Source organism: Rhinolophus sinicus, linkage group LG09 (genome assembly GCF_036562045.2).
Source record: "Rhinolophus sinicus isolate RSC01 linkage group LG09, ASM3656204v1, whole genome shotgun sequence".
Lineage (NCBI taxonomy): Eukaryota > Metazoa > Chordata > Mammalia > Chiroptera > Rhinolophidae > Rhinolophus > Rhinolophus sinicus.
The window spans coordinates 45,708,856-45,735,538 of NC_133758.1; the positions used below are offsets into that span (position 1 = coordinate 45,708,856).

The following is a 26,683-nucleotide window of genomic DNA, read 5'->3' on the forward strand; positions in this document are numbered from 1 at the left end:
CAATGCCAATCAGGGGTCTGGCTTGAGTCCTTCACAGGCTGAAAGCACTGATCCAGGTGAAAACAAAGATGATGAGATGGAGAATTCGTTCACACTCTTGAAATTCCATTAGATCAACTTAATCACCAGAGTGAATCCTTACTCTAACACACACTGTGCTAAGACATTAATAGACATGGTCTTATGACAAAGGAAGACCTCACTATTCCATTTGCTTGATGGTAAGATGGAGGCTCAGAGCAGGTAACTGACTTCTCTAAGTCATACAGCTACCAAGTGGTAAAGTTAGCATACTCAGGCTCTAAATCCCATTTCTTTTCCCTCCATTTCAACACCTTGTCGGGTTAAGCCTAATGCTTTCCATCAGAAACTGCCAGGATACTGCCCCTAGCACAGTCCTTTGTGCCCTGCAGGAACTTGTCACAGTTTGGAGAATGCAAGAATGCAAGAATCTGGAGTGGTCAACAAGGGGTGCACAGCTGCAACATTAAAAATACTGCAAAAAAGGAGAAACTCCACAAAACAAAATACACATGGAAAAATCACTCCCATGTTTCAAAATATTTACAGCTTAACATGTACAGGCCACCCAAAGTGTGGTGGTCTGTGGTCCATGGCCTGCTGTCGTCATGGTGAGAAGGCAGAGGGCATTTGGGGTGGGGCTCTGGCTTCTACTAGGAGAGGCACAGGGCTTCCCCTTAGCCTTCTCTCCAGGTTCGTTTTGCTCAAGGGACATGGCTATGAGAATGATTTCCACTAAATCCATCCTCCACAGAAACCACAAAGACTAGCTAACCTTTCCCCATGGAAATAGAAAAAAGCACGCTTGTGTGAGCGTGTAGGGGGAGGAAAGGGAATGTGGACAGAGAGGGAGGGGTGGTGTAATAACTCTTGTAGTCATAAGACTTCCCAGTTGGTAGTTACTAGTATTCCAGACACTTCCTAATGCCAGACAAATGCCCCAAGCCTCAGCATGTCTGGCTCAGAGATCTATTCAACTGATAGCAGCCGTTTCTTGTGGGGAGAGCAGACCTTTCAGGGAGCAGTGCTCTCAGGCTAATCAAACACAACATTGTTCTCAGAAGGAAGAATGGAAAGGTTTGTTTCAGAGTCATAACTTTTTTTTAAAGAGGCACTCAAGTTGTTTTAACAAGTTGCTACAAAACTTGGGCTTCCTGAGGTGAGCCTGTTGCTTACAGTGCCTGTACTGTACCAAAATCCAGAGAGGGAGGGATCAGAAAGTTAGTCATTAAAAAAAGAAAAAGAGAAAAAGCCCCAGGCACTCCATGCCTGGAAATGATGTAAGGCGCAGCCACTCCTCTGTTAGAACTACAATCAAACAATGCTCAGGCGATCCACGGCAGCTGCTCTCCAAATGTCAGCACCAGCCCGGTCAACAGAGCTTGAAAGCCACCAAGCCGAAGGACTTTGTGCTGTACCTTTCTCGCCCACATTTTCCCCAAGCACTCTCAGGAACCTGGCAACAGGTAACGTGGCAACCTTTGCTTTATAAAATGGCAAGAGGCATAATTTAAAGGAACAAATGGATTTTTTTTTTTTAAGCCAGCTGTATCTTCCGCACCCCACCCCCCACTCCAAACCCCTCCCTCCCAACCAAAAGTCTGAGAAAACAAAGTACTTTGGGGCTGGCAACCCTACTCTCGAGTGTCTCCTGGTGGCCAAGCTTGGAACATCACCGATGTACCTTGAAATCCGCTGCTCAGCTCCAAGGTAAGTCAACGCTGTGGAAAGGGGTGGACATCTTTGCTGGACTTCTCTTCCAAAAAAAACATAAAGGGTGGAAATCAAGACTCAGAATATCTTGCTTTTTAATTTATCGCCTTAACAAAAAATTTTTACCGTAGCTGCAGGGTAGGATCTCTGGGTTGAGGTTGCAGATTTTTTTTAAAGCAGCAGCCAGTGTTTAACATTTTTTTGTTAAGATGGCAAGTTGAAAAGCAAGAACTGCTGTAGCCATTTAGTTAGGCGGATGGCAGTGAGGATTAATAGCCTAGAAACTGAGGATTCCTGCTGGGTGGGACTTGCATTTTCTATTTTTATCTGAATTTGTATGTTGCATGCAAAAACCTTTCTCTCAGGCAGAAGCATTTCTAATTCACATTGCTGGCTTCCAGTTTGCCTATTTGCAAGGATTACTTAGGATTTCCAGGCTGCAGGCCCAGCCTCCCAGAGAACAGGCCTTGCAGTTCCAACTTAGATCTTTTATCTCTGTGTGGGGCAAACACCCACAAAAATGTATTTTTAACCAGTCTTCTTCCTCTCAGGTGCCCCTTCCTCTGCTCAGTCTCTGATTTGGAGGAATGACTATAGTTGTGAGGGCATTCATCCTTTCTCCCTCTCTGGAAATGTTAACTGGAAACTAAGAGACTCGGATCAAAGGAACTGCTCTCTTCAGAAAGTTCCATTAATTAACTAAATTAAAGGAAGTTAAATGATGTTTGGAAGAAAGTCATTTTAGAAGGCCCAGGGCTGAGGTCTAAAACTTCTAATGTGGACTTTTAATGAAGCTTGGCAACAAGTTTAAATAGTATTAGAAATTGAGGGTTACCGTATGTAAAACCAGTTGTTGCCTGAAATCAGTCATTTCAAAGGAACATCTTGAAAGTAGACAGACATTTGGCTAGAATTTGCCTAGACCATTTAATACTAAATATTAAAAAAATCCAGGGCTCTGAGTGAAAAATCACTTGACCAGTAGCTAAGGTGAGTCATAGCCTTTTAGAACTAGGCACACATGTTGAAGTCAGGATGTTGAAAACATCAGGCTTAGTAATTTGCAAGGCAGGGCTGTGGCTTCCAGTAGGGAATGCTATCAGGATTTCATGGCTCATTTTCCCAGCCTTTCCAACAGGTGCTATTGAGTCATGTACACAAGTGACTGCCCTGGCAGTTTCATTTGTTAGGATTAAATATCCATTTGTTCCATTATTTTAAGAAGTGATTTCTACCAGTGAATCAGATACATCACTTCCTCTAGGACTTAGGGATTTTTTTTCAATGTTTGTAACATGTGCGTGTTTTTCAAAATTTGTCCCAGCCAGGTCTGCAGGTCTTCCTGGGTTGAATGGACTGTTTACAGGAGGGGAAGATTCAGGGCCCAAGGTCATGGTTGCTGAATTATATAAGGTTTCCTGTTTGGGCAGCTGCTCTACCAACTCCTCAGGTTAGGGCTGACCGAGTCTTGTTGAAAGACAGCATGCCTAGGAAACCTGGGGTAGGGACAATGCTAGAGCAAGGAATAAATTATTTCATTTAACTTCTCATCAGCTAGCTTTCATTTCTTCTCATATGTCACTTCTCAGCAATACTTGCCTGTATTCTCTGTTAGGTGAATTTTTTTTTTCCTGACCCCATTGAGAGAAAGGAATTAATTATGGATGTAAGAATCACTGGGTCAGGCATTCTTGTCTGTTTTATTCACAATACTTAGAATATGAGTGGCACATAGTAGTACTGTGCATGGTAAATATTTGTTACATGAAGGAATGAATAGGCATGAGAAGAGACTTCCTGGAACAAAGAAAAAGGGACTAATAACCAGTAAAATGAGGTCACCAGGGCTTAAGTAAAACGAATACTCACCAAAGCCCTTCTCAGTGATCTTGGATGTTGCAATGTAATCTCCTGTTACCAGTGCCCACTTCTGTTTGGCACCAGCCAAGTGCAATTGTGGCTGGCCAACTTTTGACATGGAGCTAGTATGTGAAAGTCCAACCTAATATCAGTGGAAACCAGTTGGTCTTGTGGGCTATCCACCTAATTTCCTGCATTCTCTCTGCTTGACTTAACCCATAGGCACTGAGCAGATGTGAAGGGCCCATGATGCTAACTGCCCTTATTCTGTGCAGCTACCTTTTTTCTCCTTAGTTCCCTTCACTCCCTATTATTCTTTGACTTCTTATTATTCTGTGCTCTGTCTGCTTACACAAGATGAAGATCTGAGAGCCAAGGAACTTTCTTTACCGCTTGGTCTCATTTCATGAGAATTAGTACTGTACTACCTGCACAATTGGACCTGTAGCCTAGAATACAAAGGAAAATCTAGAATGGAATCACACAACCAAATAGGACTCTCCTGCCATGTAACTGTGTCTCGTAAACAAAATAGAACTCATGTGTACCTGACTCCGAGGCTGTATGGGTAACTGGTGGGTTCTAGATGAGAGCAGGGTACTGGGCACACATTGCCAACTTGTCTTCCTGGAGAAGGTGAAATAGCTGTGCAGAGTGAGTGAGCTGTGTGCAAACTAAGGTAGGTCATGTCTAATGACAGCCCAGTCAGGTTACGTCCTGAGTAAAACTTCAGGCTGGATTTATCAGTAACCTCTGCTCATTGGCAAGGTCTCCAGGCTTTGGAAAGAAGGCCGATCTATCAAAGCAACCTAGTACCACTGCCCTGTGGACAGAGGGCTTGGAGAGAGGGCTCGACCTGGAGCAGAAGTTTCTGCACAAGACAAACTCAAACCCCCAAACCTGGGAAAACAGGATGTGTGGGGAAGTAAAGAAGAAAGAAAATGCATCCACCATTCCTTCCTGTTGGTTTCAGCATGATGAGGAATAATTACCTGGGTCTGGATAGCAGGGCATGTGGGAGGCCACAGGAGGCCCTGGTCTGTGTAGTTAGGCAGTTAATTATTCACTCTACTCCTTTCCTCTTTCCTCCCTGAACCCTGCCTTTTCAAAGTAAAAACAGGAAAAACTATCTCGGTTAACCTGTGAAATACTATTTCTATCAGCCCACACGGTCCAGAAAGACCACAAGGCCCCCAGCCTTTTACTAACTCTCAAAAAACCGAATCAGCAGTTTAAAACGACACCTCATTATCCAACCGTGTCACTGACAGATGAGGACACAGATCCAGAGGAGAACCTGTCCAGGTGTCCTGCAGGGCTCCTTCTGTCTGCTTCACGCTGCAAGCATGAGTCCAGTCCTTGGCTCAGCCTTTACAGTCAGAATGTAAAGGGCCACTTTAAGATTGCATTTAAAATCCACTTCACATTTGGGTTTTTGTCATTTGCCATAATTAAATAAAAATAACTTAGGAAACAGGTGTGACCAGCACTAAAATCTATATCAATTTACTCTACCTACCTCTCACCATCATCCTCATTCACTGAGTTTAATAAGCCAAGTGTTACTACCTACAAATCCCAATTCCCCAAGTGACAAGGAGGTTGGAGAATTGGGGGTTGCCAATTCTCCAGGGCTGAGTCTGGTTGGCACCTGGGTTCTCTCCATCTAAGTCTCCTTACTGATTTTTGAAAGAGCTGCCTTATACTTCTGTCCTTAAGATTCACCTTTGAACCTTTGTGGAACAATGCCTGCATCCGAAAACCTTTCTTGAATCTCTTTTGGTCAAATGTGCTTGGAATTCAGAACTTTTTGGACTTTAGAAAGCTAATATACCTGCCACACCCAGAGGGTCTGGGATAGCATCCCTAACACCGTACTCTAACTTGTCTGTCTGCAAGGAGCTGTAGAACAGTCACACTGCAAGTAGTTCCAGGTCAGGTTTTGGGCAATGGCTTTCAGAACTGCAGATAAAGGAAATGATGTCCACCCACTCCTTTGGATGCCTTGGAGCAGTAAGCACTCTCTCCTGGAGGTGATGCAGGCCCTGGATAGAGCTCTGTCCCAACCCAAGTCCACCTGGAGGGTGGCCGGGTAGTGGTGGACTTGGCGTTGTGGGTGGGCAAGTGTCCATATCTTTAAGGAAAAGAATCCAAGATCAGATCTGGTAATCCTTCTGACATAGCCTCTCTTTCCTTAGCCACGTTGGAGTTCTGGGTGTTCATTGGTTTATCACTGTGTGTGTTTCACACACTGTACTCAGAAACATTCATTTTTGGGTTTTGTTATAATGGTAGTAGGGGTACAGTAGGGGCTTTTAACTAGCTTCTTCCCACAATGTGGGATGGTGTCTGTACAATTTACAGAATGGGATGGGATGGTGCATTCTTATAAATACGTCATATTTGCAAGGGTGTGTGTGTGGTTGTGTGTGTGTGTGTGTGCGTGCGTGTGTGTGTGTGTGTGTGTGTGAACTCATTCTTTCTATCATTCTCATCCTCTACCCTCAAGCTATAGTCTGACCTCCCAGCAAAATACAGAAAACCAACATTCTTTTCCTTGGGCCACCATAATCTGTAGTGACAAGAGGGTGGCCCTGTGCTAGTTCCAGGCTGGGCGCAGCACTATTTTGATATAGCTCAGGACACTCACCTAACAGTTTATCTGCAAGGGGACTCTTTATTCATTAAAGCACTATCTAGTACATGCAGTTTGAAAGTCATTTTCAAAACACATTTTTATACCCCAATACCAACCCAAGAGTTAACCGAAATAATCCATGTAACGTACCTTGAATTGAAGAATAAACTGAGGTTAGTGAACTATAAACAGATCAAGCACTAGAAATGTTTCTTATCTAAAACAAGCACTACATTGTCTCCTGGTGTGGCTAACATTCTACTTTTCAAAAGGAACCATAGAAACTAAAGGCAATACAATGTCATTATTTTGGATTTCTACTGTCACAGGTGAAAGATTTTATTAAGGATCAACTCTTTGAAAAAACAACTTTACTCACTGAAAATCTACCAAGTCAGAGAGTGTTAAAATATTCTGTGTATTGTATGTTTAGGGCCGAGGCTGGAATTTCATGCTTATGTTATAGGATTGGGCCGTGGTTGCAACTTACACTGTTCATAATTATGATTGTGGTTTGCTTAACTGCTAAGGTGCAGGAATGTGGACAAACTAGAGGAAACCAGCATTAGTCTTTGAATCAAAAATAACTACTAATAAAGGGTGGGAAAATGGATCACAGGGTAGGGAAGCATTTTGATGGCCACTGCTCAAAGGTCCAGCCTGTGTGCAGCTGCTGATAACCTTGTCAGGTCTCCAGATACAGACAAGTCTTGTCACCCTCCAGCACCTGGCTGAGAGGTAATAAAACAGTTGTCTTATCTTCTAAGGATGGAATTAGTCCAACCTCAGCGCATGGTAATTAGAGTAAACTGAAATTGCCTGTCATTTACCAAACGGTGGGAAGGGAAGGAGAGAAGAAAATGGCTTGAAGCAGGAAATTGTTTGTCCCTTTCTTTGGATTTTAAAAAGAAAGTCAGCAAAACAGCCGAAAGTTTTTCTGGGAGTAAGAAAAACAGCCTGGCTAGACTGCCCTCTCCCGGGGTAGCAGGATTGCTGACAGCTCACCTCCACGTGATGGTCTAGAAAAGAGGTTTACGCTGATGAAAATCCAAGAAAGCTTAAGAACCTTCCTTTCTAAATGTAAATGACTGAGTCAGTGAGTGCTTTGCTAAGGAGGGAAGGAAGTCACAGTCACACTGAGTGACTCATTCAGGGCTGTTAGTTCAGGCAGTTGGATAAAAAGTTTTAGCAAAAGCAGCAACAAATCTACTTTAAATACTAGCACAGTAAGGAAATTCCTCTCTTTCAGGCTGAATGCCATCCACACAAAAGAGCTCCTGTTGACATCTCATTTACAATCTGCCCCAGGACACAGACAAGACCATTTCAATAAACCCTGCTCAGAAACACCTATTGTTCCAAATCTTCAACTAGCAACAGGCTACCATCACTCCCTATTGTTTTGTAAAAAAGAAGATTTAGGAGGAGAAGGATTGGACTGTGGAAGCTATGAAAAGAGAAAGGGAAAAAAGTCCCTTTGACCCAATGCTGTCAGAGGGCGTGCATGAAGGATAAAGTTAATGGATTTCCATTTTTGTAAGAAGTGCATAAGAAATGCCTTTTATGTTCCTGAATTAGTGACTGGGAATTCTAAATTTGATGCCAACCCTGTGTGTTAAGAAGCTAACTCCTGCCAACACATTCGCTAAACGAAATGCCAAAAGCTATACTTACCCATTCTCAGCCTTACAAAAGCCCTGATAACAGCCATAGCAAAGCCCCAGGTGAGTCTTTGATCTGAGCTGTTTCCTTGGGATTCATAGCTTGACTGTCGTTCTTTCCAAGGAGAATTTTCAGGCTCTGCACTAGAGCCGACACCTCTCCATTAATGATTTTCTCCTTCCATCTCCACCATTTTGCAGGGTTCCTCATTTAGTTAAGTTTGAACGCTTTCTGGAGTTATATAATGTAGCCTTTAGATGTTTTTTCTTCAGATATGGCTCAAATTAAGGGATACATTTGTGTTTACAAAAAAAAAGGGTATTTCTCAAATACTCTGTATCTTTAACCTCCGAATAGATACTCCAGTTTCCCAGCTCGGCAAGTGACCCCTTTATCTACCCTCACTTCAAGCCAAAACTCTTGTGCTGTCTCTCATTCCTTTGGGCCCTTCTCTCCTATCTCTTAAATTCCTCTGGAATCATCCCACCTCCTTCTATCCACCTCTCTCATTCCCTGGATCCTATTCTCTCAGCATCACAGCAGCTTCCTAACTCCAGGTTTCTCCAACTGCAAGTTGTGACTTAATGGGTCATGAAATCAGTTGGGGTAAGTTATGCTGTTTCACCATTAAAAAAAAAAAAAGAAATAGATTAGAAAATGTTAGAGTACATCAAACAAAGGAAACGTTGTTTCATGAAACTTGTTTCAGTTTGTGTCTGTGTATTCAGATGTGTGTATATTCTGGGCAACAGGTAAAATGTATTTTGTCAAAATATTTTGAGAAATGCTTTTCTAATTGGTCTCCCTGGGTCTGCCTCGTCCCTGCTCATTTATTGTACACACTTAGAGGAAAATTGAAGATACTGAAGAGACCCTGTCACCTCCAGCTGACAGGTCTATCTTCAGGGTAAAGTCTTGAATCTAGGGCTTTCCCGATTCCAAATAACTTTTCTGCTCACTTTTCATATCTCAGAACTCTTCATCCTCCTGACCACTTTTTCTTGTAGTTGTCAAAGCCATCAAGTTCCCTGGCCTTTGCAAAAAGAATTCCCTCTGTAGGAAATTCTTTCCTTTTCTTTCTCCTTCAGGTGTCAGCTTAGGTGTCACCTCTTCCAGGAAGACTTCTGGAATGTCCGTCTAAATACTTCTCCTAGTTCTCATTAGAATACTGCATGTTTTGACAGATCACTTATTACATTATAATTATCTTCTCAATTTCCTACTAGACCTTAAGCTCCAAGTGAGCATTCAGTAAATATTTGTTGGGTAAATACTCTGCATTGAATGTTTCGCATTTCACACAATTCACATATCCTTCCTACACATAAATTTGAATCATTATAAAGTATTTCAACTCTATTTCTCAGAGCTTACATTTTCATTCTTTTATTATACTTCAGTATTTTCTGTTCATTTGCTTTTTCAAATACAGCCTAACTAATTTTCAAATTCTTAAATATCAGAATGAGATTTGGAGAAAGCTGTTGGACTTCTGGCTGGTCACTCACCCTCTCTGAATCTCAGATCCTTCACCTGCAAAAGAAGGGGCAGAACTCTGTGATCTCTAAACTTTCTTCCTGTCTGCCACTCTATGTCAGGCTTGAACTTTCTCCTTTTAAGGACCAGAAAGGCTAAGTGATTTTCTCAAGGTCAAACAGCTTTTTAGTGGCAGGATATTGTTAGCCTTTCTATAGATTTTTAACAGCAAGTGGCAAACAAAAAACAAAACTTTACCTGGGACCTGATAGTGCCACTAAGTTTGTGGGAAAGATAATCATAAAATTAAAGAAAATGGGACTTGAAAAAAAACATCCCAAGGCCAACATCCATAATGGATTCATGCCTAGGCATGTCCTAACATTTTTTAAAACAGTGTTGCCGTTGTTTGCTATTACCTGGAGATATGTACAGAATTCCTTTTTTAAATTGGAAGTGAAACATTAAAGAATTTTGCACATCCTGACCCCTCATAGTGGGAAGGCACAATGGACAGATACAACTTTCCTGAAAATGCCAACAAGCGTCCGAATGCCTTTCTTAGTGCTGATGCCCTGGTGCCCTGATCTGTAACCACTTTCAAGACCAAAGCTGTAGCTCACCAGGAAGAGCATTGGTCTCAGTCAGTTCTTTTAACTCCTCCCTCATCTTTCCCCTGCCAGAACCTTCTGAAGAAGTTCCTGCTTTTGCCTGCTTTCCTTATTTACTTACGTTACAGAGTTTGGGTTTAGATAACCTGCCCTATAAAGTAGAAAGTCAACAGAACTACTCCTTTGGGGAGAAAAAAATCCAAAAACAACAGTGATATTACTTTTACCCTGTTTCCCCGAAAATAAGACCTAGCCGGACAATCAGCTATATTAAATAAATAAATAGTAAAATAAGACCGGGTCTTATATTAATTTTTGCTCCAAAAGACGCATTCGAGCTGATTGTCCAGCTAGGTCTTATTTTCGGGGAAACATGGTATTTTTCCTAATGTGATATGTTGTACTCTATAACTTAAGCCAATGTGTGCATTTGCTTTATTTGTTGCTTTTCCCCCCTCTAAACCAACCAGCAGTAGTTCACCTTTGTTTGACAAAAAAGTTACGGTAAGAAGAAATTGACTTCAAAGTACATTCTTACAAAGAAAAAAGAAAGTCACTTACTACTGTAACTCTGTATGAAAGTACTATGCACATGGTATGAAAGTACTATGCACATGAGGACCCAGAGACGGGCTTGTGGGTGATATTTATTTTATTCTTTGGGCTTCTGTGAGTTTTCCAATTTAAGAAAATGAACATGCATTAATACTGTGATCATAAAAAAGAAAGTACAAATGTTAGAATAAAAATTAGATACTCTAGTATATCTTTACTGCTTTGATACCTGACTAAATTATTTTATTTTTACCATATATGTTGTGTTTTTTATTTTTTTAACCATTTGTTTTTGAAGAAAATTTCATATGATTGCCACGTTTTAGAAAGGAGTGATGAAAAATTCTTAACATTGTTTGCTATTTCACTGTCTGTAAAAGCTTAAGGAACACTGACTCCAAAAGCACAGCCAGACCCTGGCGTATAACTCCTTTACCATGTGGTTGCAGCGTATTTTATTTGCCTCCTTTGATGTTTTCACACCTAAAAACTTATCATTTCCAGAATGCCATCTTTTACATGGCTTTGTGCCTGTGGCACACATTGTTCTTTGCTGTCTCATAACCATCCTCCTTGCCAACAAGACCCCAGTGCTGTCAGCTTTTCCATGCAGTCTCAACTTTTGGGGGAGGTGAGCCCCTCCCTAGGTCTGGAGGTTGAATCTTCATTGGTCTATATATAGGACAAAAGATGAGGAGGGAAATCTGGGGGGAATGCTTCTGGGAACGTTTTCCTGCCTATTTAAAGTGACCCAAGTCAGGGACATCTCTTTTCTTCCTCTGGACACTGTCATCAGCCACAGGTACCCTGAACTGTGGCTGCCATCTGGGGACCATAAGGAGCATCTGCCTGAGAAGACAAACCCACACTGAGGATGACAGGTGGAGAGATGGCAAGAAGCTGCGTTTCATACATTCATTGGCTGCCCTCCTTCTAGACTTGCTCTTATTTGAGAAAATAAATTCCTTTACCAGGTAAGTCACTTTGATTTTATTTTTAAAATTTTGTTTATTTGCTTATTTATTTGTTTGGCTTGGCACTTGCACAATGACTTGATATATCCTAAGATTCCTTTCCTGCTTGGGAAATTATTCATTCATCAGGATTCACTTCATTTGACTTCCATTAGCACTTCCTACATATCTTTATTGCAGGATGCATCACACTTTGCTTGTTCTGGTCCTATTCTAGTGCTCTTGGATGAAAACAGGAAAATTAGTGATCAGGTAGATCTTTGTTCACTACTCTGTGTACTTGTTGAATTAAATGATTTTATATGGCAAATTCTATTAGGCAAGATATCACCAGACCAAATTTTCTCTATTTCAAAAAGATTCTCAGCCTTGTTGCCCCAGCTTCCTTCAGTGGTAACGTGGTGACTGGTAAAGGAAACCTCTTGAAGTCAGTCAGAATGGGCACAAATCCTAACCTGCCAATTACAGGCTATGTGACCTCAGAAGATAATTCAACTCTTTTACCCCCCCCCCACCCCGACCCATTTCCTCATCTATTGATAACAGCATCATTGCTCTCACAGTGTCATGAGAGAAATGAAGAAGTTGTATAGTATAAGGTGACACAGTGTGGCACTTATGTCTGACACACAAAAAGTAGGCTTTTTCCTACCCTTCCTGCGTTATTTAATAAAATAAAATTCAAATATTACAAAAAAAATCTTGAAAACTCCCTGAGGGGATTTTACCTGAGGTTGGAAATTCTCTACTTTTCAGATGATTGGGTTTCTACAGCGGGAAGAGCCCTGCATCAATGTTACATTTTGAGATGCCTCTTGCTAGTGTTTAATACTAATACTTCGTCTTGTCACTCTGATCTCAACTCATATCCTTTAGAGAGGCCTTCCTTGACCACTCAGTGTCGAGCAGTCCTACACTCTCTCACTCCAGCCTTCTAGCCACTTACTGATAGGAGGAGGCACACAGAGGAAATAAAATGGACTATGAAGGTGTTGCATCTTTTATAAGCTAAAAGCACTTCCAAAGGGTGGGGAGTTGGGGCTTGCCCATTCCACTCTTCAGCCGAGTCCTTACCAGTTTTGTGCTGTTGTACCCCATCCCAGCCCTCCAAGGCTTCCAACTGCTGCTGTCCCCAGATGGCCTGCACAACCCCCCCACCCCCCCTACCCCACCCCCGCCGCTTAAATCACACAGCGTGAGTGGCTCCATCCTCTGCTATCTCCAACATTGGAAAAGGCAAAAATTGCCACAAATTTATGATGTCTTGCAGGATGGATCCCTATCAGTGGTTTAAAACTTTTTTCATACTCTCTATATCACCCTTCAGTTCAGAAAAGACAAAACAAAACAAAAAGGAAAACACTTGCAAGTACTTGTATGCTTCCCTTTGCCTTCATGGTCAACAGTAATGAATTCCAGCTAGAGAGGGTTGGAGGGAAGGATATGAGTGGGACCTGCTCACTCTGATTAAGTTCAAGTACTTGAGAATTTAAAGTTGTAGACACTCTCTAAACTCTGCCTAAGGACTGTCATCTAGATTTGCTGTTTACTATAGTAATAAGGTAAGATACCAGTCCTAAAGTTATCCATTTAAATTGCTAGAAATCTATCAAACAAACATGCTTTGCTTTCCATGCCTGAGAAGCAATACTGTGTGATGTTTCAGACTGTAAGTTTTGGAGGTAGACCTTGCTTTAAAAGTGTATTACCTATGGAAGTTCGCTTTCTTTTAAAACATCAGTTTTTCTGCTATGTAAAATGAGGGTTATAAGGTTGTTGGGAGGTTGAAATGAAGTAACATATTAGAAATGCTCAGCATATTACCTGACACATAGTAAGTACTCAATAAATAGTATACCTACAGTAACAACAATAATGATATCAACAATTCCATAAGGCAAATCCTTTTGTTTTGTCTTAGCAGCTACTAAGCCAGGTGTACCTGTGGTCCTGTGCGAAAGGCCTTCAAAACTCTGAAGCTAGGTTCTATACAAAGGTGGTCAGATTATACCAGCCCATCTCCATGGCAATCAGATGTCTCAATTATCTAGCCAGATAGGTGTCAGTGTGAGACAAACAATCTCACGCTAAAACTGTTGTTCAGTTGGTTCAGTAGCAGTGTTCCTGTTACAGACACATTCAAAATTCTGATTTCATATGATCTTTAAATTTATACCTTCAATCATAAAAGTCCTTCTGAAACATTGACCATCTCAGACACATTTTTATTTTTAGTTATTCCCCAAATGTTTACCTGAGATAAAAATAAGCAAAATAGCCAAAGCTTTTCCACTAAGAATATCTCAAAGTCTGTCATTCAGTCCATTTTTCTATCATTAACATAAACAAGATAGAGCTTAAGTGAAATGTGGGTAACACTTTATTTTTTAAGTGGTATTGGATATAAAACTAAACCTTTCGCAGAAAAAAGGATTGGCATTTTGGAGAAAGGAATAAAGGAAACAATGTGGCTTGAAAGGGCCCAGTGTAATTCATGAACGATATGCCTGGATGAGTGAAAAGTCCTTGGAATTGGAGGTCTATAAATTAGTAAATTTAGGACCTTTCAGCAATGCACTTGACTATTCCGTTTCATTTTATAACAATCTGTAGATTGGGACAGTAACTAGAAGATGGTTGTTACAGTGAACGGTATGTGTGAAAGCCCCTTGTAAAGTAAAACCCTTGTAAAGTGAAAAGTGCTATGCAGATGTCATAGCAGGAGCAGCAGCAGTAATGGTAATAGTGGTTACATTTTCGGGAGTCAGCTAACTAATTTTTCTAAACCACAATTCCTTCTGGAGCCGCATAAATTGAATTGGCCTTTGGCTGATACCGAGTTGGGGCATTGGGGATACTATAAAATATATTACAATTTGCATAAGAGCAAATTTAGGCTAAATAGGAGGGGGAAATGCTCTAAAAATTAATAGGGCTAAAGGGAATGGTCTCTAATCATCAGATTGTATGCTCCCCCTTCTAATCACCCCCAAGACACTCACAGTATTTGATATAAAAATAACTGACAAATAGCTGCGTTAAAAGGGAACAATTCTCCCAACATAGTTTAGGGGAAGCTAAGTAGATTGTAGAAGTGATTGGAGTCAAAACATAACTTGGAGAGTGGACAGAAAATAATTCTTTAAATGACATATAAATGGAGTTGATAATTTTGGTGTGTTTTGAGGAAATGGGTAGAAAAGTTGGGATTGGAAGGTCTCTATTTTCTTGAACAGAAGCTTTCTTCTAAAGAGAAAGAGTTTAGAGGTGCTTAATAAATAAGTTCCATTATGCCCCTTTTTGAACAGAGCAGGGAGGAAAGCCAGGTCATGGGCAGATAATCTCTTGGATGTGCTGGAGGACTGGCCCTGGAAATTCCAGATGAGGAGAGAAAAAAATTCCAGGGGCATCTTGGCAAGTGGGAGGAAGTTGGAGTAGAGATAGCAAGTCTGGGCAATAGGAAAGGGAGGCAAAGTGTAAGGAGAGGCCAAGAAAACATTTTTCATTGCTTTGTTTGAGGCAGAGGCAGCCATGAGCACAGTTGTGAAGTAGATAAAATTTCTTGAGTCTCTCCATCAGCAATCGGAGATCTGCTGCCACCCTGTTCTTCCCCACTCACTCAATTCCAAATTTTCCAGATCTCTTTCATTCCCTTAGGTACTTGCTCTTTGAGAGGTAAAATATCTAGCTAGTCTGATAAAGGAATGCATTGGGGGGTGAAGAGTGGGATTGAATTTTTAAAAAGAATTCTTGTAAACATTTCTTTCCTCCAGAGTAATCAATGTGAATTTTAAAAGGGAGTCTCTGTAAAGTCTGCCTTAATTCTAAGAGGTGTCTAAACTTGGGAATTTCCAACACCGCTAGTAGGTCTATAGTGGCAGCAAACACCTTTCCACGACTCTCAAATCGTAATGAAGTGGAAAGGGAAGAATGGAATTTTATACTTTACCATGTTACAGGCATGAAATTGTGCTAAGTATTTTTTACGTATGATATTCTTTTCATTTTACAGATTTGGAGCTGGAGGTCAAATTCAGAGAGGTTGGTAACCTGCCTGTGGCTGACGGTATTTTCCAAACATGTCTGCAACAATATCTTCTATCCAACACGTTCTTCTAGAACAGGAGTCAGCAAGCTTTTCTATAAAGAGCCATCCAGTAAAATATTTTAGGCTTTGTGGGTCATGTCATCTCTCTCCCAACCACTCAGTTCTGCCATTGTGGCAAAGACAGAGACAAATATGTAAAGGAATTGAGCACGGCTGTCTTGGAGAGGTGAGCCACATTTCATGTGAGGGTATAGTTTGCCAACCCTGCTCTAGAAATTAACCATTTCCCGTCAAAATGTAGAGTCTAATTTCTCCCTCCTTGAACCTTGGGAGGTGTGTGATTTGCTTGTGACCAAGAGATTGTGAATGAAGTGACACTGCATGACCTCCGAGGTTAGATCAGAAAAGGTGATGCAATTTCCACCTGACTCCCTGGGACAGCTGCCTACTTGGAGCCCTGAGCCATCACAAAAGCAGTCCAATTGTCCTTAGACTACCATGCTGTGAGGAAGCCCACGTTAGCCATGTGGAAAGACCACACAGAGAAGTCTTGAGGCTCTAAAAGGGGGAGATGCTCAGCCAACCCCCAGTTGTTCTAGCTCTTTGCCTGACTTCAAGCTCTAGAGAGACCTTGAGCCAGTAAGACCCAGCTGAAGCTCCTCCCAAACTCCTGCCCCATAGAAGCTGAGGAATAATAAGATGATTGTTTTTGTTTTAAGGCACTAAATTTGGGGGTGGTTTGTTACAGACATATATAGAACATTGTCCTAAAACTAGTGAGTGGCAGATACAGGATTCAAACCTATGTCTGCCTGACCTCAACCAGATGTTCGTTCAATTATATGATTGCTTCCAGCAGACTTTTTTTAAAAATTGTGCTAAACTATACATAATATAAATTTATCATGTTAACCATTTTTAAATTTACAGTTCACATTGTTGTGCAACCAGTCTCCGGAATTCTTTTCATCTTGCAAAACTGAAACTCTACCCATTAAACAAAATCTCTTCATTCTCCCCTCCACTGTTCTGCTTTCTGTCTCTATGAATTTGACTACTCTACGTCCCTTGTATAAGTGGAATAATACTGTATTTGTCTTTTTTGTGACTGGCTTATTTCACTTAGAATGAGAGTATGGGCATATTTATATATTCAAAGCCTATGTTGGTTGGTTAGTCTGACGAGTGAGTAGCAAAGGTTGTCAAGGAAAAATGCCAGAGATCCCAGGTCCCATAAGTCACAGATGCAACATGTCCCAGGAAGGACCTTGCAGCAGCACTTACGCTAACAATGACAATTCACAGTGTCCTGCCTCTGAAGGGCTTTGAAGAAAGAGGAACCCATGAATCAAGAATAAGATAAGGCTGTTTGGTTTGTTTCAACTTGTGGACTGTTTGATTTCCCTCTCAGGGCCATGCCTTGAGAATGAAATCATTTTCTCTCACACAGCCCTTTCAGAGAGCATCAAACACAAACACTCACTGTCTGCTTCTTTAGTTCCTCTGTGTCCAGGGTATGTACTGACTTGATGGAATTTCTGTGACTAGCTGTGAATTATGCATCAAGCAAAAAACCTGCAGGATATTGGCTTAAATTCTGCTACTTGCTTACACAAACTAAGACCAAGTCTTTGGAGACCTCTTCGACCTTCTCTGCCCCCATCCCTAACCTAAGACCAAAAGGCAGTTCTGAGCTGAGGTACACACTTTTAAGGTCAACGGCTTGGATTCCTCTCCCCACACTCAATTCCTCTCTCCACACTCATCCTAATTGCCTAGCCTACCTGTTACACCAAATGGAAGTGATCTTTTTGAATCTCCTAGGGTCCTAACCCACTGTTATGGGCTAAATTGTGTGCCCTCAAAATTTATATGTTGAAGTCTTAACTCAGTACCTCAGAATAAGTGTATTTGGAGATAGGGTCTTTAAAGAGATTATTAAGTTAAAATGAGATCAGTAAGCCCGAATCCAATATGATTGAGTCCTTTTAAGAAGAGAGAGAGACACCAAAGGCATGTGCTCAAAAAAGAAGGACAATGTGAGGACACAGGAGAAGACGGCCATCTGCAAGCCAAGAATAGAGGCCTCAGAAGAAACAGCCTGCCCACACCTTGACGTTGGACTTCCAGACTCCACAACTGTGAGAAAATAAGTTTCTGTTATTTAAGCCATCTAGTCTATGGTACTTTTTGTTTTGGCAGCCATAGCAAACTAAAACAGTCACCAACAGAAAATTCACAGCCTTGAGGTGTCAGCCCAAAAAAGTTCTGAAGGTAATGATCAGAAAGAAACTCAAAAGGCAAGACGGCCTTTTAATACAGCTCCTCTTTCTGCATCTTTCACAAGCAGCCTGCTGGCAGGTTCAGAACATGGTGCTGCTGGCAGAGCCTGGGGTGAGCTCTCACTGTCAGCAAGCCCAGTGGGGTCTCTGAAGTCTCCTGGCTCAGAAGGGGAGGGACTGTGCCTCTAGATTCTAGAAAGTCTAGCAAGTGTGGGAAGACTTAGTAGGTGTTTGGGGCATGGTCTCAGAGGCTCATCTTGAGCACTTAATTCCTTCCCTCTTCTGGGCACTACAGGCCTTCTTTCTCCCTCTCCTCTTCCACTCTCGGGCTTTTCCCACCCACTGCTTCTGCAAGACTGCTTCATTACCAGGTAAGTCAGAAGAAGGGATGACATGCAAATCCTGATAACAGTTTTGGTTTTTCTTTTGTGGAAAGGGTGCTATGGGATAGGAGGGATACCTGCTGTTTAAGCAGGTGGTAGGATGGGTGGGCTGGTAGAAAGAACAATGGCCCCTAAATTTCAAATCTTTGAAATCTGAGAGTATGTCACTTTATGTGGCAGAGGGGACTTTGCTGTGTGATTAAGGATCTTCAAATGAAAAGATTATCCTAGATTATCTAGGTGGCTCCAATGTAACCATAAGGGTCCTTACACGAGGGAGGCAGGAGGGTCAGAGTCAGAGAAGATGTGATGGTAGAAGCAGAAGTGACAGAGAGGTCTAAAAGTACTATACTGCTGCTGGTTTTGAAGATGGAGGAAGGCACCGCAAGTTAAGGAACACAGGCAGTCTCTAGAAGCTGGAAAGGCATGGAAATGGAATCTTCCCTGGATCTTCCATGACAGAGTGCAGCTCTGCCCACCCTTTGTAGACTTCTGACCTCCAAAACTGTAAGGAGATTGCTATTGTTTTAAGCCACTAAATTTGTGGTAATTTGTTACAGCAGCACTAGGAAACCAATACAGGTAGTAAAAATGAAAGTCCTACAGAACAGCTCCTATCACATTTAAATAACCAGTGATAAATGCCCAGAAATAACAAAGCTAAAGCTTCTTTTATCCCTTAAAATAGTGGTTTTCAAAGGTGATCTCCCAACCAGCAGTGTCCTGGTTTTGAATTCAGTCCCGGATCTGCCTCCTATTTGTTGGGTGATCTTGTGTGTGTAATCAATCTGAGTCTCAGTGCCCTTTCTGCAAAGCAGGCATGCTAAAAGTACTTCTGTGATAGAGTTGTTGAGAGGTTAAGTGAAGTAATCTATGTAGAAGTCCTAGAACAGGACTGAGAACAAAGTAAATGCTTAGTGTTATTGTTATTAATTGTAGTTAACATTACTAGTTGTAATCAACAGCTATTATTTATACCAGCCCTAAGATTCATCTACTCCTGTTTCCAGGCTTCACATATATAAGCGGTTCAATTCACAAGTACACCTATGTTCGGGATTCAGTCCATCTTAAGTTCTGCTAATAACATCTCTCCTTGAGGTTCTTCACGGCTCTGTGAAAAGGGAAAGTCCCCTATAAAATAAAGGCATTTGTCATCACTTCCTAGCTGGTGGAACTTTTTGCAGCAGCCTGGATCTCCAGCCCCAGGATGTGGATGTTCCCATTTCCCCCTCACTGACTGCATTCCTCTGACCTGTCTGGTCAGATCTGGTATTTTTCCTCCCTCCTCCTCCCTCAGCCTCCATGTCACCCAGACAGCTGCCGCCACATCCCGTTGCTTCAGAAGCGGAAGTAAGGCACATTTAGGACCTTTCTGGGTGAGTGACCGCATTTGAGATGAGATTAATAAAATGCCAGTGCTTAGGGAAAAACAGACTTTCCCCCAGTCACCTGTGCTCTACCTTTCTCGTGACACAGAAAATGAGCCTAACTGATCTTAGTCTGTGCAACCCGGTCATGTCAGCCTCTGTGAGACAGTGTGGGCTGGTGACCTGGGTGTGAACTGTCCCTTTGGGAGAATGGGTCTGAAACACCCCGTTGCTGAGTGAACCTGCACGGAACTGGCTACTCTGTCCTTGGCTGTGCCACCGAGCATGTGCAGGGCGCTGTGTTCATCACTTGGCCCCTGACAGCAGATGAGGTATTATTCCAGTTCACCCATGGATGGTGCAGGGTTTTTCCTCAGCTACCACATGACGACTGAGTGAAAGCATTCCAGGAAACCAGAAGGGCTGGGCGAGCCTCTGGAATTTCAAAGGAAACAGCTTGGTAGGGCTGCTGACTCTTTCCTGCCATGTCATTTTCTTTCAGCTGTATGCCACTTTGTGGCATGCTCACGTACCATTGAATCCCACAAACTTTAAGGTTTATCTTTCTTAGAAGGGAGAACCTATTTTTTTTTTCCTCCACAGAAACAGTTTAATTTTTTTAAGATTCAAGATGTCCCCGAAGGTCATGATAAAGACTCTTTACAAGAACAGGGAAAACTAACAGATGAAGAAAACCCCGTGTTCCTTAAATTTATTCTGTTTAACAGGAGGGATTGGTCATATTACATCTGATTTAGGCCATATGTACCCAAGGGAACCTGCTATGAACTGAATGTTTGTGTCCCCACAAAATCCATATGTTGAAGCTGAAGGGAACCAAAATTTTCCGACCCTGAAGCTCCTGTTTGGGATGTTGATTTTAAACTGTTTATTAAGAAACAAGACCCTTTGACCCTCCCCCCTTTCTTGCCCAAGAGATTCAGACAGAGAAACCAGCTTCAGGAAGGAAATCTTAGAATGCTGCTTTAGCCTAATTTGAATTAAGTCTGGTAAATAAGAGGATTTCAGGCAGGCGCCTGTTCGCTGGATACCCGGTGTCCCATTGTTTCTGAGTTGCCAGGCAAGAATTTTCCTGCCATATGTGTTCTGCTCTTCCTCAATACCTGTAAATTGCCCATTCTTACTTTTAAAATCTAATACCTCTTCCCCCCCTTTCTCCTTTGTCCAAAAATGTCTTATATACCCAATGTTGCTTCACTGTCTTTGGGATTTTCATGCACATGTATTAAAACTTTCATATTCTCCCGTTAACCTGTCTCTGTTAATTTGATTATTAGCCCAGCTAGAAGAATTTAGAAGGTGGGAGGAAAAGTGCTTTTTTCTTTTTCTTTTTCTTTTTTTTTTAACTCCTACAAAGCCCACCTGCTGATGTGGTGGTGTTTGGCGATGGGGCCTTTGGGAGGTGATTAGGATTAGATGAGGTCATCAGGATGGGGTTCCCATGACGGGATCAGTGCTCTTATAAGAAGAGACACCAGTGTGTCTGTCTCTGTCTCTGTCTCTGTCTCTGTCTCTGTCTGTCTCTGTCTCTCTCTCTCTCTCTCTCTCTCTCTCTCTCTCTCTCTCTCTCTCATATATTCTCTCTGTCTCTGTCTCTCTCTATGTAGAAAGGCTATGTGAGGACAGAGAGAGAAGGCAGCCATCTGCAACCCAAGACAAAGACAAATGCTCTCACCAGACATCTAACCTGCTGACATGGTCTTGGACTTCTCAGCCTCCAGAATTGTGAGCAAATAAATGTCTGTTGTTTAAGCCACCCAGTCTGTGGTATTTTGTTATAGCAACCCAAGCAGACTAGGCAATACCTCAGGAGCAAAATAATCTAAACTCCAAGAAATAGACCACAAAGACCCAGGCAGCTTTCACTAAATGCGCCTCCTCCCTGTCTTAAACGACAAAACAATGGTTTTCCTCAGATGCTCATAGAAGCAAAGTCCAGCCATCTCATACTCAGTATGCAAAAGGGAAGAACCAAAGTGATGAACCCTTGAATCTGCCCAGTGCCTGCCTCACAGAGCCTCTCCCTCCACCTCTGCAGGGTACATGGCAGTGATTTCCACTGCCTGCTTGGAAGGAAGAACATGGTCTTCCTTCCCCTTACCACACAGCAATTCCATACTTAACCCCACTGCGATCCCATAAGGGCATAGAATAGGTATTATTGATTGTGTCCTATGTACTGCAGGTGCCAGGTCTTGGCTTATGAGACTCAGAAGTATGTAAGATATTTGATTCTTGAAAAAAGTTACTGTCACTAAACCACGAATTAAAAAACCCGCAAAAAATCAAAACTAATAAAAATTTAGTAAGATGCTGTTATAAACTAACATGTTAGCCTCATAATTATTAAATTTATTGTTAGCAGAATTCCATTACATTTGAAAATACTTTGTGGATTAGATTTTGTTTTTCATTTTATGAGAAATTCTTAAACAAGTACAATTACCAAGGAATCATAGCTAATCATAAACGAAATGAGTTTTACATATGTAACTTTAATTGTTGACCAAAAGATAAAAATCCTTTCAAATGTTTACAGAAAACAAATTCAGTTAATGGGGATGTGGATCACTGTAATATGTCTGAAATGATGTAGAGTGGATTTTCTACAGGAAGCTGGGCGTGAGGCCTATGAAGTTCCTAAATCACCTGATTACCCCATTGCAGGATGAGGATGCCAAACACAGAGGAAATGATTTGCCCAAGGCAAGCCAGTAAGTACAGAGGTGAACCTCAAAACCTCACCTCCACGGCACAGTGCTGCTTCTTTCTGTTCAGTGTCCTCAGGGAGCTAGCTGTCTCCAATAACACCTCTTTCTTTAATAGGATGACATAGACCAGTGCCACTCACCATAAATACACATTCTGGAGTATGTTCACTTATTTGTGCTCTAGTCAATATAATTATCCACCAAAACTCACCAGCCACTCCCTCATCCAATCGTGTAAGATTGTGCCTGAAAGCATTTGGTACCATATGTAAACCTGGAGATTTTGTTGTGTGCCATCTCCCTTAGACAGTTTATCACAAACTGAAATAAAGCCGCTTTTAGCCCTATCCAGAAACACAGGTATACTAAAAAGGAGGGTAGTGTGGTGGATGACTTCCTGAGTTCAATTATCACTGAGTCCTAAGTTTCGAATTCTATGACCTTGACCCAATAACTTCTCCATACCTTGGTTTCCTCGTTTGTAAATCAGGTGATAATAAGATTAGCGACTGATTTGCTTTGAGGTTTTAATGAGATAATGTGTGTACTCCCTTTTCTTGCTATAGTTACGAACATTTTATAAAGTGCTCCAAAACATAAAAAGTTAACTCTTTGTATTATTACTAGCCTTCATAGCTTGTCAATAGTATAGTTGTTTGTCCAGGACTTAAAAAGTATGCCCAAGAGATAGGCTGGTAGGAATACAAAAGTCACAGCCACTGTAGAGGGGCATATGGCAATACGAGTATGTCGCAGCCTGGGTCTCTGAGAAACTGTGGAGCAGAGACCTCCTGCCAGCCTTCATGGAACCTATATAGCATGAGCTGGAATACTTTTGTTACGTTTAGCCACTGAGATTTAAGAGTCATTTGTTATTGTAACAAATCCTAACTTAATTAATGGAAAGTTTGACCCAGCAACTCCATTTTAGAGATTAATTCTGAAGACATACTAGACAAAATGAGATGTACACAAAACTATTTAGTACAGCTTTGTTTGGAATATCAAAATATTGAGAACAATCTAAATGTGTGGCAAAGAGGCTATTGATTAGATGATTCGTGATATATCCATATAGTGCAATACTATGTAGTTGTAAAACATAACCAGAAAATTCTCTATGCAAATATGGAAATATTACCAAGACATTGTGAAGCAAAAAAACCCAAGTTGTACTATATATAGTGCACTATCCTTTGTGTAAAAAAGGGGAAAACGCATATTCATAATGCTTAAATATGCCACAAATACATATCCACACAAAAAAAGAAAATTGATAATGGTGGGTTCAGGGGAATGGGAACTGGGCATTGAGTCAATGCCTTTTTTCTCCTGTATTTTGATTTTTGAGCTATGGAATATTTTTTCTTATTCAACAAATGAAATAAATACCAGAAATAAAATAAAATCACTAGCTGGCTATTTACTGCCTACAGAAACCTTGAAAATGTACCTGCATTTCCAAGTTCATGCCGGGCCATTTTCCCTTTGCACACAATACTTCAGCCTCATGTCATTCCCAGAGGTCCAGGTGGCTTGCATCCTTCCCTCTGTGTGCCGGCACCTCCCTTCCTCTTTCCTTCTGTATGTCTTTCAAGACCTAGCCGTCTTCACTGGAACTAGGCCTCTTTTTGACCCACCAAGGCAGAGTTCCTAGGCTGACTTTCATGTTGACATAACTCTTTTTATATAACCTCCTGTTGCATTTTTATCATGTGAAATTATAATTATCTGTTTACATAAATACTGTATCTTCTAGATAGCAGAACTAGGTCTGGTTCATCTTTTTACCCCTATGGTTCAGTATAGGGCACGGCATAGTGTAGGCATTTAATAACTTTATTCATTGATTTTTGTCATAAATACTTACATTTGAATAACAATGAAGTAATAAAATGTCATGTTTAAAAATGAAGTCTTTCTATGACTGCTGCCAGAGTCCTCAAGCAGCCTGAAATTTTTCCCTCAGTGTGCTTTACAAACGTAATGTTCCATGTGTGCTATGACATTAAAAAGGCTGATATGCTCTAAATCATTCTATGGAAGTAGTTTTAAAATGTTTCATTTTTAATTTGATGGATACTTGCTAGAGTAGCACTACTCCTAAGCAACATTTTAAAAAAAAAAAAGAAAGAAAGAAAGGAAAACAAAAGCACTCCAAAATTAAACTAAATTAATGACTAGATTTAAAAAAGAGAAACAGTTGAGTAAAGGCTATTTGGAGACATGCTGATCATTTTTCTTAAGTAACGTGATTTTGATTGTATAATATCAGTCGCATTGGTTACATTTCCATTATATGTAATAAAATTATATTCAATTTAGTAAAAACCAAATTCCTGTTACTTAGGCACATGATCATTACTCTTAAAAACTTAGGACATAACATCAAACAAAAGTGGTAACATCAATTTTGATAATTCAGTTTTTGAGCCAATATAATAAAAATAAAAACAGCGAAATAATATAAACAAACGTCTAAAATATACTCATTGCCCATGTGCCAAACATTTGACAAGGTCTCATTTTATTTAAGCATCTTAATTACCTGAAGTGCGAAGTAGCTTTAACTCCATTTTACAGATGAGGATAGTGTGGTTCAGAGACAGTAACTTGCTTCATATTACAACACAGCCAAGAAGTTACCACTACAAAGTTTGAACCTAGGAATGCTCTTTCTACTATTCCAAACTTTCCTTCAATAGAGATTGTTTCAAACTCAGTATTAGGAGTTATATTTGAGGAGGCCATCTATAAAATCCGCAATGAGATACAGAAGACTTAAAATGAAATTTAACTTGCCTCTGTATCTCCTAACAGGCCTATGTTCAACGAACACTATACTCAACAGAGCTATATCCAGTAGCTCTCTGTTTTCACCCAATCGTACATGTTGGTTAAAACTAGGAGAGACCTGAAAATTCACACGCATCTCCAAAACATTTCAGATCCACAAAGTTTTTGGACTGACATCTGATTTTGCATTTCACTGATATATTATTGTAAAAATGCTTTGGCTTTTGTTTTTCAGTGAAACCAAACAAAAGTTATAATGTATGGTCTTCCGAATTAATGCATTAATGTCTTCGATAAAACTGTTGTATATACAGCTGTGGCAATATTTAGATATGTAAGCATCTTAGTTTAATACCAAATACACACAGGATCAACATCGAGTTGACTTTGCAGTTAATTTTAATGGGTCTGATGGATAATTTAAGAGGGTGTGATTTCCAGGTTCATACTCCAAACCATAGCATTAAGTGATTTCAGCAGTTGTCTAAATTATGGTGTGTTCCAAAATTAATAGTAAGTTCAGACTGAACTTAATTTTAGTCTGAAAATGTAAAGGCTATTTTTCTCAATTGGGGATTGAAATACTAGAAGTGGCTTTGATATCACTATTGAATTGGCCTCAAAGGCAGCTAATTAGACCACTGTCCTTAAAAGCTGCCTTCTTAGATAGCTTAATAGGTTTGTTATTCTTTTAAAGTAACAGCTTTGTTTAAAATGAAAACTTCCAGTAGATTGCTAAAATAATAAAACAAACACATGGACATTGAAACTTACACTCTTAAAAAACAACAACAACAAAATGAACGAGCAAAAAGAAAATAAATCCGTGACTAAAACTGGCAGATTTTCCTTTATAGCTTGCCTTTGATTTATAAATTTCTATATCTTGCCTCAGGGAGGGTAGTGAAGGGCAAGTTATGGTGCTTTGGGTGCAAATTGTGGTCTGGGTTATGCTAGTTTGTTGCTAGATGTTTAAGCTGCTTATCCAGCACAAACTACTAGCTTTTGGCTACCAAAGTTCAAAGATTTATAGAAGACTGCTCTCTCGATAGCTGTGGTTGCTGTCACTTTAGTTCTCCATATTCAAAACTTCCATACTCTTGATCAGTTTTGACAAATGGCATGCTCAGGAACACTGTGCACTTATAAACTACTTCATAAAAAAACGTTATTAATGTTGATAAAATCCATCTTTTCTAACACTGCATTGGATCAGCCTGAAAACCTTTCTTCTCCCACCCCCAGCGCTGGAAGAGCAGGTACCATGTTTTCCCGAAAATAAGACCTAACTGGAAAATAAGCCCTAGAATGATTTTTCAGGGTGCTCATAATATAAAATAATGTTCATATTTCCCCGAAAATAAGACCAGGTCTTATATGAATTTTTTCTCCAAAAGACACATTAGAGTTTATTTTATATTATGAGCATCCTGAAAAATCATTCTAGGGCTTACTTTCTGGTTAGGTCTTATTTTTGGGGAAACATGGTAAGAGGACGATCTCATCTGATGGGAACGCCCCCAGTTGGGGCTGTGATTGGCCCCTGACACTGTTCACTTGGG

General features: G+C 40.7%; 2 protein-coding genes across 32 annotated transcripts in view; one reads left to right on the forward strand and one right to left on the reverse strand.

The window, feature by feature from the left end:
• Nucleotides 1-26,683, reverse strand: part of DLGAP1 (DLG associated protein 1) — an 860,924-nt gene that overhangs the window by 64,681 nt on the left and 769,560 nt on the right. The gene's annotated exons all lie outside the window — the stretch shown is intronic.
• On the forward strand, nucleotides 613-21,370 carry LOC141573164 (uncharacterized). Of its 8 annotated transcripts, XM_074340281.1 has the most exons (6): nucleotides 613-1,487; nucleotides 1,564-1,731; nucleotides 11,297-11,510; nucleotides 15,523-15,551; nucleotides 19,524-19,602; nucleotides 21,222-21,370. In XM_074340281.1, the coding sequence occupies exons 1-5, from the start codon at nucleotides 1,343-1,345 to the stop codon at nucleotides 19,589-19,591; spliced, it is 624 nt and encodes a 207-aa protein (XP_074196382.1). In that variant the 5' UTR covers nucleotides 613-1,342; the 3' UTR covers nucleotides 19,592-19,602; nucleotides 21,222-21,370. The 8 variants fall into 8 exon arrangements, 4 of the variants coding, with proteins under 4 accessions (XP_074196382.1, XP_074196381.1, XP_074196383.1 ...); XR_012498791.1 differs by lacking the exons at nucleotides 19,524-19,602; nucleotides 21,222-21,370 and adding an exon at nucleotides 7,482-7,956 and having other exon boundaries at nucleotides 1,568-1,731; nucleotides 11,333-11,510; nucleotides 15,523-16,582; XR_012498794.1 differs by lacking the exons at nucleotides 19,524-19,602; nucleotides 21,222-21,370 and adding an exon at nucleotides 7,482-7,956 and having other exon boundaries at nucleotides 1,622-1,731; nucleotides 11,333-11,510; nucleotides 15,523-16,582.

Bases quoted from the DNA above. Each gene is read 5' to 3' on its own strand.
- LOC141573164 (XM_074340280.1), top strand. From the start codon at position 1,343: ATGCTCAGGCGATCCACGGCAGCTGCTCTCCAAATGTCAGCACCAGCC. The intron at 1,732-11,332 runs GTAAGTCAACGC...CACTGTCATCAG, and splicing joins ATCCGCTGCTCAGCTCCAAG to CCACAGGTACCCTGAACTGT. The intron at 11,511-15,522 runs GTAAGTCACTTT...TTCATTTTACAG, and splicing joins AAAATAAATTCCTTTACCAG to ATTTGGAGCTGGAGGTCAAA.